General features: G+C 63.2%; 1 protein-coding gene across 7 annotated transcripts in view; it reads right to left on the bottom strand.

Moving 5' to 3' along the window:
* Nucleotides 1–13,416, bottom strand: part of Acsf3 (acyl-CoA synthetase family member 3) — a 37,884-nt gene extending 24,468 nt beyond the window's left edge. For 2 of the 7 annotated variants that reach the window (XR_006849773.2, XR_006849775.2), the window contains exons 1-5: nt 13,285–13,416; nt 9,334–10,048; nt 7,942–8,097; nt 3,457–3,611; nt 2,634–2,779 (exon numbers count right to left, since the gene is read on the bottom strand). Coding sequence is in view for 3 of the 7 variants with exons in the window: in XM_046434419.2 (XP_046290375.1) it covers nt 2,634–2,779; nt 3,457–3,611; nt 7,942–8,097; nt 9,334–10,026 (1,150 nt within the window). In the remaining 4 variants the exon portion in view is untranslated. Of the gene's footprint in view, nt 1–2,633; nt 2,780–3,456; nt 3,612–7,941; nt 8,098–9,333; nt 10,049–10,383; nt 11,146–13,284 lie in introns of those variants that run through there. The other 5 variants (XR_006849776.2, XM_046434417.1, XR_006849774.2 and 2 more) reach the window with 4 other exon arrangements.
* Nucleotides 13,417–14,946: the final 1,530 nt, after the last annotated feature.

Genomic DNA, 14,946 nt, shown 5'->3' with positions numbered 1-14,946 from the left:
TAAGGGCATGAGCCACCAGCCGGCTTGGCTCTCCGTCCCCTGAGCACCTGTCTTAGCAGTGGTGCAACACCTCTGGACCCCGGGCCCTCTTACAGCTCTGTCTCCTGGAACATGGCCTGGGCTCCAGCCCACCAGGCCAGAAGCTGCCTTCTCAGGCTCTGGGAGCCCGTGGGAACCTGTGGGTTGACCAGAACCTGGCCACAGCGCTGCCCGCAGGGAGGAACAGGTGAGCTGCCCACACAGGCCTGACTATTGGCAGTGGCTGAGCTCTGGGAGGTGTCTGTCACCTGCGAGAAGCAGGGGCAGTGACAGACCCATGGGAGCCTATGAGAGCAGCAACCGCACCAGCTACCCATCACCGCACCCTGGACGACCGAGGTGGCACCACCACTGTCCCAGTCCCAGTCCCTGCCCTGCAGGACAGCCGTCCGCTCTGCCCAAGCCCCTCCATCAGCCTTCACCTCATCTTGGGGTCCAGGCACGTGCTGCCTTGGCGTGCCTAGTCCCACCAGAGGGGACACAGGCGACGAGGGCTGGAGCCGTGTCAAGGCAGGACGCTATGCTGGGCAAGGCCTCTCCCCTCAAAGCAGCCCAACGAGGTGGAAGCTGGAGCTGGACACAGGACACGGGTCCTGCAGCCAGTCCTCTCACTTGGGGCTGCCCTCCATGCCCTGACAGGCTCCAGGGAGCTGGAGTGAATTGTGGTGGTGGTGTGGGCCCAGCCCACTGCAGGAATAATGCACTGAGGCTCCGCAGACAGGAGAGCAGCAGCCCAGGAAGCAGGTGGAGGGCTGGGAACACAGGTCTGGGTCTTGGCTGAGATACACCCTTTGGCCCCAAAGTCAGAGTCCCACAGCAGAGGACAGCCCACCCACCCCACTGCCCCATGACTGCCAGGAGATGCTCCAGATGTGGCGTAGCTGCTGCACGGCTCCCAGCCAGGAGCAGCAGGTGACTGTGGGCGAGCGGCTGTCGTGGAGCGAGACAAGGCTGTGTCCAGGTGCTCAGGACCCGGGGTTCCCGCACTCCAGCCCCGAGTCTCAACGTCTCTGGACCTCTTTCCCGTCAGCATGAGCCCAGGCGCCCTCCTCACCCCACCACTGGAAGTCCACCTGGCCCTGGCTCGTGTCCTGCATCTTAACACCCCTTTCTGTGGCCATCCCTCCAAGGCCTTTGCTTGCCCCCTCCCCTCCTGCTGCAGCCTCAGCTCCTCTGTCATCTCTGTCCCCTCACTAAGGCTGGGGAGGCCCCTGTCCTACTCCTGTGCTTCAGGGTGGCTCTATCTGCCCAAAGGCATGGGTCCACGTCCACTTGCACCACTAGGCAGGTCCCCAGCCTCAGTGCCCTTGGGTATGCACCTCTAGCCTGTAGTCAGGCTGGGAGGACACGGCACCCGAGTTCCGGAGCCGGGACGGCAGAGACTGGCACTCTTGTGGGCCATCACACACCACGAGGACTGAGGACCGGGGAGCCTGGGGCCGTGGGCCTGGTCTCCAGCTCCGTCCCACCCCTGCAGACAGGGCAAGGCTGGCGCAGACACACGGGCCTTGCCACACAGCAGTGCATGGCACGTGTGAGCTGCCAAGCTGCTAGCTGCCTGTGCCACGTGGCCTCCAGGGTCCCATGCGAGATCAGCTTCTACGGCTCGCACTGCCTCCCTCTCACAATGACAGCCAGGCCTGCTCGCCATCTCCCGCCCACTGGCAGCTCTGCCCACAGCTACCAGAGCCCGCCATTCTGCTCAGGATGCCCTGAGGGCAGCCTACTGCACCCTCCACAGAGCCCGAATGGCCCCGTGGCTCCCAGGCCCTGTGACGGGTCCCACTGCTCACTGTACACAGCCTCCCACCCTCCCAGCATGCTGACCTGCAGTATGATGCTCACGCCTGCTCATGCCTGTGCCGCCACTGTCCCCTATCTGGTCTGGGACCTGGACTAGACACTGGCTTCCCCAGTCCCTGAGCAACTGGGGCTACCACACGGCACTGAAAGGCAGAGGAACTGGAAGAGCAAAACACCGAGAGGGACACAGACAGGGCCGGCCGGCTCCAAGATCCCACAAAGCCTCAAAGACGTCACGTGACGTGTAGCAACGCTTGAGGCCACCACTCACCAGAGAAGACCCGACAGAATACCCTAGAGCCCAGGACGTGGCCGGGTGGGGCGGACGCACAGGAGCATCCAGCAGCCCTGCAGCCCAGCCTGGGTGCCCGAGGAAACCAGCACCCTGTTCACAACATCTTGGCTGTGCCCACAACTGTCCCCAGCCAAGAAGACCCTAGGCAGAGGGAGGGAAGTGACCTGCTAGCACAGGTGACGACCCCCGTCACCTGCAGAGGCTGCCAGCCAGGCACTGGGGGAGACGTTGACCATGGGGAAAGGAGAGACCTGGGCTCCAGGTCTGCCGAGGGCTCCTGCCACACCTGGGGGCTCCAGGCCTCTTGTCCCTGTGCCCCTTGGTGACCCACAGGGCCCGGGGTGAAAAGGGCCCTCCTGCCTCATCCTCAACCACATGGGAGAGCAGGGGCAGGGGCGGCAGTGGTGAGCACCCAGGGTGTCCGCCGTGGTCATGGCAGAGGGCAGCACCCTCTAGGCCCCTTTTCCAAGTGCAGGCGCTCAGGGGCTACTCCTACCTGGCAGGCGAGTTTCGGCCAGCGGGTTGGACAGGGCCATGCCGATCTCAGTCATGCCGTAGCGCTCCAGCAGCGTGTGGCCAGTGGCGTGCTTCCACTGCTCTAGCAGAGGGGTGGGCAGGGCAGCCGAGCCTGATACCATCAGCCTAGGGCACAACCGCGGGCTCAGCTCTGTCCTCACGCACGGGCACAGGTGACCCAGGGTGTCGCCACCCAGCATCACCAGAGGTGCATGTGTGTGCACATGTATGTACGCGTATACATACACAGCACGCTCCGCACACGCACATGCAGGGACCTGCATGCACCTGTGTACACATCTAGGTGTATCTGTGAGGGACGCTGGGACTGAACCAGGGTGCTCTACCACTGAGCTGCACCCCAGCGCTTCCTATTTTTTTTGAGACAGGGTCTCATTAGGCTTGTGACCCTGCTGCCTCCGCCTCCGAGCTGCTGGGATGACAGGTGGCCCTGGGCTTCCGGGCATCATTGTAGTGCAAGATTCATGATGGAAACAAGTTTGGGCTAAGACCCCATTGTTGGCATTTTTAAATTTGTTGGGTATATTTTAGAATATAAACAGGTCTTCCAAAACCTACCACAGAAGAGAAAACCTAAGCCTAGCTCTAGAGAAGGCAGAGCGGATGGAGACAGACCGAGAAGGCCGATGGACACAGATGTGCGTGGCAGGGAGGAGAAGAGATGGAGACCAGGACATGGAGAGCCGTACAGGGACCAAGGCACGGGCGGGCGGCCACGCAGCAGCACAGCAGGCCTGTCAACTGCCACGGGACCTTCCTGCGGGACGGGGGCCTCCACCCACCTGATGTTTTCTTCACAAATGGCACGCACAAAGTCCCGGACGTGAGGCTGGGTGAAGTGCTGGTCATAGTATCCCAGCAGCTTGGCGTATATCGTGGGCACCGCCATAAACATGTTAATCCGGGGAGTCTCAGAGCTCAAGAACTTCTCCCAGACCTGGGGAGAGATAGAAAGCGCCCTGGAGGTGGCTGGGGGACAACCCAGGATGTACGCTGGATGTGGGCTCTTGTGGCAGTGCTCACCACAGCCGTTCCCAGACCAGACCCAGGCCCCTCAGGGCTCTCTGAAAGGCACGCTCGTGCCCAGCCCACGGGGAGGAAAAATAAGCTGTGAGTGGAGCAGGGGCCCAGGGCTGGGGTTCCAGGTCTGCAGCCAGGAGCAGGTCAGTCTTGACGAGGCCACCAGCAGTCCAGGAGACTACTGTGGCCTGAGGTCAGCATTGGCTAGCACAGTCAGAGAAGGCTTTTGTTTACCCCAAGTCTCTCGCAAACTCTGTGCCTAGCCCAGGACACTTGCATGTGCTTCTGTGTGAAGATGGCGGGTCTTTCCCCACTCCGGCTTTTCCCTAACACCACCAGCTGGATGGGAGCAGGGGAAGCTCCAGAGCCCTGGCCCTGCCCCCGGGGAGGCCCACACGGCTTCGCCACAGCCTTGGAATTAGGCACGTTGCAGCAAATCTGCAGCCCAGCCCGCGCCCTCGCCCCCATACCCGTAAACGCGCCCTCACCCCAGTGGCCTGGAGAGGAGGGGCACTGCACGCAGGGAAACAGCAGCAGTCACTGAAGACAGGGCTCCGTACCCCAAGCCTAAAGCATGTGAGATGCTGAGCATCAGCTGCAGTGGGCCTCAGAGGGAGGACATCAGAACACCAGGCAGTTTAGATGCCAAGGCGGACCAAAGGGGGAAATGGAGGACTGCAGTGAGACGCAGAACTGCAGGAAGAGCCACGGCCCAGCCGGAAGGCACACCATCCAGACTGGGGACTTGCTGGGCAGACTCAGCAACAGAGCACCACCGAGAAAGGGTGAAGGGGAGCTCAGGTACGGACGCAGGGCAGGGCTGGCTGTGACGGGGAAGGGCCCGCGAGGCCACCGAGGGAGAGAGGGAGCGGAAAGGCGTGGACTCCAGGTGTGTGGACGCAAGACCCCAGGCTGCTAGGACGGCCCCCCACGCCGAGCTGCGGCCGCTCGTTTGCGCAACAGCCACAGCAGACCCTCGTTTTACGCAGAAGGGGAGGGGCCAGAAGAGCCAATCGACCTGGAAAGGAGAGTGGAGGTGGAGGGCACCCCGACCCCACAGCCGGCTCCAGAGCAGAGGCCACCACCGTGCGATGCTGCAGGTGCCCGGGCAAGGAGCCGCGCCAGCACTGGGAGAGGACAGCTGCCCACTGGGCGGCCACAGAGCAGAGGAGCCTGAGGCCTTCTCCCACCCACACACAGGCGACAGGCGTGGGCGAGCGGCCTGAGCTCCTGCGCAGAGACTGCAAGGCCCCTAGGGGACACCTGAGAAACCTGCGTGGCCTTGGTTTGGCAGATCTCTCACACGTGGCATCAAAAGCACCATCTGAGAAATCAAAAGACTAAAGTCGTCCAAGTTAAAACGCGAGCCTCAAGAATCACTTTACAAAACAAGACTCCAGCGTACGGGACGCACCTGCCACGGGAAACAGCCCATGACCTCAGCCCCTCTAAGGGCACAGGAGCCGGGCGATGCACCCTTGATCCTCACAGGCAAGGCTGCCGCTAACGGGCAGTGAGGGGGACGCCCAGCAGTCCCAGCCGTGGCGTCTGCACCTCAGCTGCTCACCGTCGCCCAGGCGGGAGGGAGAATGCAGTGCAGCCAACTCACTGCAGGCCACACTCCTCGGCAGGAGAGACCTGGTGCAGACCCGTGATCTGCCTGGAGGGGCCCTGCTCTGCTTAGGCGGCTCAGGTCCTGTCCTGAGGAGGCCCCCGCTTCCTCCTGACTTTGTGAAGAAGCTTGGCCTGTGGCACAGCACGGCCCTGCACAGGCTGCATGTGAGGAGGAGCTGGTGTCCAGGGAGGTGCGGGTCCCCTGCTGCCTCCCTGAGCCGGGGAGTCGGCTGGTGGTCATACTGGACACTATCAGGGTTGCCTGGGGGCAGTGACACCCTGACCCCATGGACAAGAGGCAGGGGCAGCCTGAGCCCCTTTCCTGGTGCCCAGGGAGTTTTCTGCTGGTGAACTTTGGGTGCACGAGAGCTTGGTGCTGTGGACATGTGGCAGACACCTGGTGTGAGCACACCTCAGTGTTGGACACAGCCACCCCTCGCACTGTGGGCCCTGCCCCGGCCCCCTGGCTGCGCGCCACCCCTTCCCACTCGTGGGCTGCACAGCCTTGGCACCGGCATGCAGCAGGGCCTGTCTGCTCAGCAGGGCCTCGGCTGGGGAGGCTCTGCCTTCTGGGCACTTGGGGATCAGCAAAGGGCAGCTGCTCCTGAGCCGGGGCTCCCACGCGCACATCGTCCGGGGGTGACCGGAAGCAGCAGCGACAGTGCTCTGCTCTGTTCAACTTGGCGGAGGCAGCCGGCCCCCGGCCCTGCTTCAGTAGCAGTCCTTGCAGCAGCCCGAGTGGGCTGTGCACTGGAACTCTCCGGAGCTGGAGTCTGCAGCGCCGCCCGTCCCTGTCAACCACCCCTTCAAAATCACCATCACAACCCAAGAAGTGGCCAGAGAAGCGCTATCTGGCATGAGCAACCGACGGAAGCCCTGCAGGGTCGAACACACAGACTGCTCTCCAGAGGTGAGAGTACCGTCCACCACCTCCCCACACCCTCCCAGGCACGTCATGGACCCTGGCAGCCTGGAGTCCCCCAGGGACACAGCAGTGCAAGGCCTCAGACCACTGAAACCCCACCACAGCTGCCATGCGGCACTTCTACTCCACACGCAACTTCAACTGAACCCCACGACACCGACAGCTGGTCTCACTGACACAGGTTCCAATTCAGGGGCATCTACAGGACTACGGAGGGTGGCAGTCTTCTGCAGTCACAGCGTCAGATTTGTTTCCATATTGAGTTCTGGCTGGACAGTTCTCAGAAAATCCCAAGGAAGTGTCAAGAGTTGCAAACATGTAAGCTTTTACCCTCTTTATAAGCTAATGAGCTGGGTGCAGTGGCACAGCCTGTGAGCCCAGCTGCTCAGGAGGCTGAGGCAGGAGGATTGCAAGTTCACGGCCAGCCTGGGCAACTTTTCAAAACTCTGTCTCAAAATAAAAATAGGGGGCTGGGGATGTCATTTAGTGGTAGAGCACTTTCTTAGGGTCCAGGAGGCCTTGGGGTCAATCCCCAGAACCACCAAGAAAAGAAAATAATAAAAATAGAAATGGCTGGGAATATACTCAGTGGAAGAGCACTTTCCTAGCATGTGAGGCTCTGGGTTCATCCCCAGCACTGCCAAATAACAAAGCAAGACGAGAACTAATGTGACGAGTTGGCCTAGAGTGTCACCAGATTCCAGGGCAGAGACCCCAGAGGGACCCCGGGCAGAGATCCCAGAATAGACTCCAGAACAGAGTCTCCATGCCAGGGGCCCAGAAGAGGCAGTGGAGGCCACCCGTGCTGAGCTGAGGAGTGTGGGCCTGACTTCCAAGGCCCCCGGCCTCTGGTCCAGAGGAGGGATGGGCAGCTGTGCCTCTGGAGTGCAGGCCACACACTCCGCACACAGTGGGACGATGTGGGCTGCTGCCCATGTGACCACAGCAGGTCCGCCACAGGGAGCGCCTGGCCTCTAGCACAGGACAGAGGCCTGGAAGCCAGGGGCAAGGAGAACAGGCCAGGCCTACCCGAGCTCAAGGGAGGGCACTGACCGCACCACTCTCCATGGAGATGATAACGGAAGAAAGAAGGGACCCAAACCCAGCCTCTTGTAGGAAGGAAGGCCCTTTCTCTTTGTCCCCTCCCAAGCAGTGTCTGTTCTGCCCTGGAGACACTGCCCTGCACAGGGACTCACCACTGCCACCTCAGCCCCAGGGCCCACACTACCAGAAGCCCCAGGGAGGACCACGATGCTGGGAGACTGAGGAACCTCCAGCTGGACTTCCCCCACAAGAACCGAGCAACACAGTGGCTGCCACCCTCCTCCCTGTGCTCCAACCTGTCACCCCACCTGGTGGGGGGCTGGAGGTGGGCTGAGCCAAGGGTCTGAGGATGGGCAGAGGGTGCTGGATTACCCACCAGGCCTCATGAGAGGAGCAGAGGAGGCCATGAGACTGCTGAGGAGCAAGGCCCAGGAGCACAGGCCGCCTCCAGAAGCCGCCCGCAGCATGGGCCTCCCAGGGAGCCTCCAGACAGAACCCCCCGCCCACACCGTCCGGCTCCGTCAGACCCATCTCAGACTCCGCACCCAGAGGCGTAGCGGCATGAACACAGGCTGTCCCAAACCCCCAGGTCTGGGCAGCCTGCCCCTGGGCGGGAACCACAGCACGCAAGTCTGCCTCGGCCTCCCGGGGCCCACTGACTCACCTGCTGAGCACTGAATTCAGGCAGCATGACGCAGGTGGCTCCCACCCAGAGTGGACAGAGCAGCTTGTTGACCACGCCATGGACATGGTGCAGAGGGAGGACGTGGAGGATCACATCGTCTCTGGTCCATGCCCAAGCGTGGACCAGCCCAGTAACCTGCAGGGGACACAGCAAAGGCTGCAGGTGTGCCCCCAGAAAGGGTCAGAGGCCCTGAGGACAGCCAGCTCTGTTCCTCCCATGGCTGATGAAGGGAGGTGAGAACAGACCGAGGACTTGTGACTTCACCGCTCACCAGGGACGGGGGCACAGCCACCCTCTGGGGCTTTGGCAACCCTGGAAAGGCCTCTGCAAACACCCCGTGTGATTTTGGCCCCTGTCCAGGCCTGGGCCATGGGCCACGGCAGAGCTCAGGCCTGACAGGGACAGCCACCACCACGGCCTGCACTGAGCTCTGCGGGGCCTGTCACCCCATTGGCCGTGGCAGGCATGGCCGACTCACTGAGCAGCTGTGGACCAAGCCCCTGTGAGTCCCTGCACACCTGCTGGCCTCTCTGCCTGGAGAGCAGTCCACACACACCTCCAGAAGAGCTGGCTGCACTCCTGCCGTCTGCCCAGCCACCCACAGCCATGGCCCCATCCTACTGCTCCCGCTGCACGAGGCTTCACTGTGGGAGGCCAACCTTATGGGTGACTGAGTTACACTCCCCAGCTGGGTGCTGAGGTGCTCAGTCACAGAAATGGGTGTGTCTTGCTACAGCCCCATGGGTGAAGCTATGCTCACCTGTTCCTTTGTAATCTAACCCCTTGCCCTGTTTAGGATAGAATCTTCCATGGAAGTGCCTTGTGTGTGTCCCCTCCTCTTACTGTGCCCTTGGGTGTGGCCTACCCAGGTGTCAGTCAACCTGCTGACAGTGGACATCATGAAGACAGACTCAGCCCCCTGAAACCTGACCCCTTGCCTCATTTGAATAGCTTCTCCTCAGTAAAAGGGGTCAGCGCGTGCTCTCTCGCTCTTTCTGCGGACCCTTAAGGTCAGAGGAGCCGTCACAGCAACCCCAAAGAAAAAGGTCTTTGTGTCTCTTGTGGTTATTTCGTGCAGCCCAGTCAGCCCAGTTTAACTGGAGTGACCCCTGAGCCTTTTAGTCGCGAGAACAGAAACCCGGCACTTCACCGTGCACACGGCCGCTGTCTGAGGCCAGCAGGGGACAGCCCACGTTCTGCCCACATGGGGGCTGAGGCTGCAGAGCACTGGAGGGCCAAGAGAGGAGCAGACCTGGACTCTGTTCCTGCCTTCAGCTCCAGACCCTGACCCTGAGGCCCGAGTCACGCCACACAGAAAGGACCTCACCCACAGGTCCATCAGGATGGCATGGGAGGACGCAGCACACTCACCACGGCTGCTATGTTGCGGTGGGTGCTCAGAGCGCCCTTGGGCCTCCCTGTGGTCCCGCTGGTGTAGAAGATCATGGCGCCCCGGTCTCGCCACTCCCACTCCCACTGCTGCCCCTGCCCCTGCCCCTCTGCCGGCTTCTCTGCTGCCTCAAGGTAGATGGCAGGTGAGAGAGGCAGGAGCGGGACCCCCAGCCGTCTGACCACTGGGCGCAGCAGCTCCACGTACTCCTGGCCGGCCACAACCACAGAGCTCCGTGAGTCCCGGATGAAGTACTCCAGCTGGGCCTCCGGGTGCTTCCGGAACAGGGGGACCGCGATGCCGCCACTCATCCACGAGGCCCACTGGGCAATGACATAGGAGACGTCATTGGCGCACAGGAAGGACACCCTCTCCTCCCGGAGGTCCCCATCCACACAGTTACAGAGCCTGCAGATCTCCCGAGACAGGCGGAGGCTGCGGTAATAAAGGTCCCTGTAGGTGTGGTGGCCATGCTGATCCACCAGGGCAAGCCTGTCCCCAAAGGCCAGGGCACGGGTAAACACAGGGGCAGTCCTGTCCGAGGGGGCTGTGGGGGGCGTGTGCAGGAGGCCTCTTCCTCTGGGTCTCCCGGGAGTCGGCCAGGAGGAGGCCCAGGCCCAGGCCAGGCGCGGGAAGGGCAGTCTCTCACAGCGTAGCAGGGCACTGACGAGCATCCTCCAGGGGTCACGGCCTGTGCTGGAGGGGGGCACAGCGTCAACACAGCCTCGCCACAGCACAGCTTGGGACATCTCTGAAGACCCGCCCAGAGGCCCTGGACTTCCAGCCAGAAGGCAGTCCCCCGGACACCAGCACCCGGGCCTTCCACTTCATCTCTGCGGTGGAGGGTTTTTTCAAAACCACGCCAGGTTCTGAGCAGTGACGCAGCCAGGCGACAGCCTAGAAGCAGGGAGGACCCGACACACAAGGTGGCCCGCAGAAACGCCAGGGAGGCCACGGGGCCCTGCCACCATGGGATGGACGGCTGGGGCTCCTCCAGCTCAGGGCAGGCACAGGGGCTCTCTCCAACCTACCCCAAAGGCAGCGTGGGGAGCTGGCGGCAGAGCAGGGCTTTAACGAACAAAGTTCACCCGGCTGGCAGGCGCCAGTCTCTTCAAGTTGGAAGCTCCTTCTGCCTCTCCGCAAAACACACCCAAGCCCCTGGGAGGCAGGGCGGGACTGCCCAGTTCAAGAGGTGCCAGGGGACCCACCCACAGGCACTTGCGCCTCTTTCCAGACCCACTGAGAGGCCAGCGCCTGTCCACGTGGCTTCAGATGGAAGACGGCTTATGTGGAAGCCAAGAGATCCCGTGATCCTGGACTTTGCTACCATTCACTGAAACTGTCCCCGTGCTGCTGGCCACCCTCCCTGGCACTAAGTCCCTTGCTCCTCCGCTTCTTCCTGCCCTGGCCTTTGCCCCTGGGGAGCCTCCTCCGCCTCTGCCACTCCACCTGGCAGTGACTTGTGGCTCTCAGAGCAGCACCCCAACTGTGTTGGGGGACTTCCAACAGCAGTGTTTGGACATGATGACAACATTCAGCGTCTTGGGATTCTCCCTCTGCCCCTGGTTCAGGGAACAGGACAGCCATGCTGAACCCTGCTTTACAGATGTGTCCTAAGCCACTCAACCCTAAGTCAGACGGAGTCACTGGAACCTTCCCAGTCCCTCCCCCACCGTCAGGGAGACTAGAGGCCCACACTGGCCTCACTGTGTGGAAGCACTCTGCTTCCTGGGACACCAAGCCCAGCCCCAGCCAAGGGCCCTGAAGGTGGTTGGCAGCACCTCTGCCACTGACAGCCCCTGGCCACCCACGAGAACCACGGTGGGACATCTGGCTCCCACAGGGCTGGAGGGGCTCCTGTAAGGAGGACAGGGCAAGAGGCAGCCAGGGATAGGTCCCAGAGCACTGGGACCCAGGGAAGTCCATGTGGAAGGCTGTGCTTACACAGGGGTGAGGCTCTGCTGGGTCACCTTAATTCTGAAGACAGCTGCCACTTCACCCTCCTCTCAGACACAGGGCACCGGCCCCTCCAGGCCAGCTCTCAGCCTTCCTCCAATGCAATGACCCCTCCAGGACATCTGGAAGGAGCACAGCTGGCCTCCAATGAGCCCTGTCCTCCCAAACACCTCGGTGCAAAGCGAGAGTGGCTCCCAGAGAACCTGCCTTTCAGGCACGGGGCCCTCCACCTGGGCTCCTACACCAGCGCGGTCAGTGCTGACTGGGCTGGACACCTGCACTTCAGCCAGGCGCTCTCACAGCCCTGGCACCCGACCAGCCCGAGGCCGGCAATGTTACCATGCCCAGGAGTGAGGCCACAGCACCTTGAGGAGCAGGAGGATTGGGGTCACTGGACACAGGTGCACCAACAGCAGCCTCACCCAGGCCGTCTGGACACAGGCCTAGAGGCCAGGCCAGCACCAGAAGGGCTGCCTCCTGTCCTGTCCTCCTGGTTTTCTGCACCTGCCTGAACCTTCACTTCCCACCAGTGACACCGGACACCAGGATCTGCCTCAGAAGCCGTGTGAGCAAGTGGGGGCACGAGATGGGAGAGGGGCCACTCCCCAGAGGGGCATGGTGCTCCCCAGAGCCCGCCCACAAAAATCACTGATCAGGACACCTGCATGCAAACAAGGTGGCCAAGGGCACCGGGGACCTGCGCCCGCCCCTCGGCCCCTGCACTAGGGTGGCCCAGCAGTCCTCAGGCCTGGCCTCATGGGGTGGGGGCTGCAGCACAGGGTCTTCCTCTGCAGCAGTGCTTGTGGCTGGGGGCTGTTTTCCGAATCACAGCCGGTTCCAGTCAGGAGCCGCGCAGTGCAAACTTCAAAACCCAAAGGGAAACCCGCGGTGGGAACCCACATCCATCTGGGAAGTAAAATGTCATTTAAAAATGCCAACTGCAAGGGTCAGCTTCCGGCCACCCCGGACCCAGGGTTCAGTCTTCTGTGCAGAGAAGGTTCAGAGGCCAGGGCCGCGGGGAGCCGCCGGGGGCCACCTCGCAGGCAGGGTCGCAGCAGAGCGGTGGCCCGACCCCAGCGCAGCCCCCACGGCCGCTGCCCTCGCTCCGGCCTTTCCCGCAGATTCCGAGCCGCAGCCGCCCACACCCGGGGACAGCTCGCTGCGCAGCGGGGCAAGGACGGTGGGGACCCCGGGGACCCAGTGGACCCCGGGGCAGAGGGACGGCGGGACGGCGGGGACCCAGCGGATCCCGGGGCAGAGGGACGACGGGACCCCGGGGACCCAGCGGATCCCGGGGCAGAGGGACGGCGGGGACCCCGGGGACCCAGCGGATCCCGGGGCAGAGGGACGGCGGGGACCCAGCGGATCCCGGGGCAGAGGGACGGCGGGGACCCAGCGGATCCCGGGGCAGAGGGACTGCGGGGACCCAGCGGATCCCGGGGCAGAGGGACGGCGGGGCCTGGGGACCCAGCGGACCCCGGGGCAGAGGGACAGCAGGGCCTGGGGACCCAGCAGATCCCGGGGACCCAGCGGATCCCGGGGCAGAGGGACTGCGGGGACCCAGCGGATCCCGGGGCAGAGGGACGGCGGGGACCCCGAGGACCCAGCGGATCCCGGGGCAGAGGGACTGCGGGGACCCAGCGGATCCCGGGGCAGAGGGACTGCGGGGACCCAGCGGATCCCGGGGCAGAGGGACGGCGTGGACCCCGGGGACCCAGCGGATCCCGGGGCAGAGGGACGGCGGGGCCTGGGGACCCAGCGGACCCCGGGGCAGAGGGACGGCAGGGCCTGGGGACCCAGCAGATCCCGGGGACCCAGCGGATCCCGGGGCAGAGGGACTGCGGGGACCCAGCGGACCCCGGGGCAGAGGGACTGCGGGGACCCAGCGGACCCCGGGGCAGAGGGACGGCGGGGCCTGGGGGCCCACTGGACTGCGCAGACGGGCCGCTCCCGCACAGGCCCCCGCGCGCGCTCACCTGGGCGGTGACGACTAGCAGCTCTGCGGCGCTCGCTCGCGGGGTTGGGCGGGGGTCACGGGGTCACGGGGTCACGGGGTCGGGCGGGGCTTCTGAGGTCCCACAGGATCGACAGGTCTGGCCGGAACCTAGTCCGGTGTCCAATGGCGTCCCCTGGTGCGGCGCGTCCGTCGCCCTAGCTCATCCCCCGGGGCGTGGCGCTGCCACAGCGGGTTCCGGACTTAAACATTCCGGCGGGTCCCTGCTCTTGGGGCAGGCCGGCCCAGCTGTCACTCGATGCGCTGTCTGACCAACCTGCCGCGACAGGGGCTCTGGGCAGCTGGTGGGATCGGTTTTCACCCGTGTTCGTTTCTATCGGCACAGTATCTGCTGCTGCCTTAATGGACCACAGTCTGAGGACCTCAGCTCTGAACAGACCAGAATCTGAGACCGTCCTCACAGAGGCCAGGAACTAGGGCATCATCTTCACTTGCTGTCAGTAAGGGAAAGCTGGTCATAGCAGTCCACCCAGCCAGCCGAAACCCTGACTTTCTTGTAAAATAAAGATAACGCGAACATGTGCTGGCTCAGCATGGGTGGAGATCACCTGCAGAACCTTGTGCACTCAGTGCAGCAAAGGTCTGTCCCTGCCGACCTTCTGGGGGGGAGGGACAGAGGGGAGCTTCAGGAGTCGAAGGACCATCTGGAGGGAGCTGCTGGGTCTGGAGGGCATTAGTCACATTGGGCCCCAGCCTCTGAGGCCCTTGTTCCCATCCCGCGAGGTGTCATCCAGAAAGGATGGAGTCCAGGCCTCAGCCATGCCTCCCACAGGCTGGGCCTGGGTGGGGATTCACTGCCTCCTGTGGGACTGGGCAGGCTGACGGGTGCAAAAGGACCAAGAGGGGGGGACAGAGGAACAGCGATGTCTACCACTGGGACAAAGGCCACCTGGAGCTCAGGACTCCTGGGCTTAAATGTCTTTCTGCAGTCCCCACTCGTGGTTCCCAGGGAAGTTGAAGAGCTCAGCTGTGCACTGAGGTGGCGTGGGGCTGGGGACAGCTCGAACCTGCTCCTTCCACTGCAACAGCTGAGGATGGTGGCCCTGGTCAAGGTGGGGACGGGGTGTCCCAGGGAGCCACATGGCCTGGCTCCCTGCAAGAGGGTGCAGTAAGACCCATCCCATCTGTGCCCTGGGCTCTCCCGATGGGCACTGCAGAGGTTGCTTATGAGCTCAGGTGCTCAGGAAGGAGTGACGTTTGAGGACAGCCTCTGACACATGAGACGTAGGCTACAACCATTGGCAAAAACCACTGCAGGGAGCAGGGCCAGCCCAGTGAAGCTAAAGACCCTGATCATGCCCTCAGAGCTGAGGTGCCATGTCCCTGGAGTCATGTCCCTAGGACACGGAGGGGACCATGGGATGGAGAACAGGGTGCCTGAGTGGAAATCTGGTGGAAGGGCCAGAAACCAGGCGTGTCCGGGTGCACCGCCTGCAGATGGCGGGGTTTCAGGGAGGAGAACAGACAGCAGAGCAGGGCACCAAGAAAGGACATCTGGAGAACTGGGCACCCAGGCCGCGGAGCGCGTGGCGCTGCTGGAGGCAGCTGCAGCCGAGTGGAGGACAGCAGGCCTCAGTGAGGCTGTGATGCCAGCTGCCCTGCTGTCAGAGAACGTCCATGGACC

Source organism: Marmota monax, unplaced genomic scaffold (assembly GCF_021218885.2).
Source record: "Marmota monax isolate L192 unplaced genomic scaffold, Marmota_monax_Labrador192_F-V1.1 WCK01_AAM20220418_F8-fsc00024, whole genome shotgun sequence".
Lineage (NCBI taxonomy): Eukaryota > Metazoa > Chordata > Mammalia > Rodentia > Sciuridae > Marmota > Marmota monax.
This window is presented reverse-complemented; position numbering and strand designations above follow the sequence as displayed.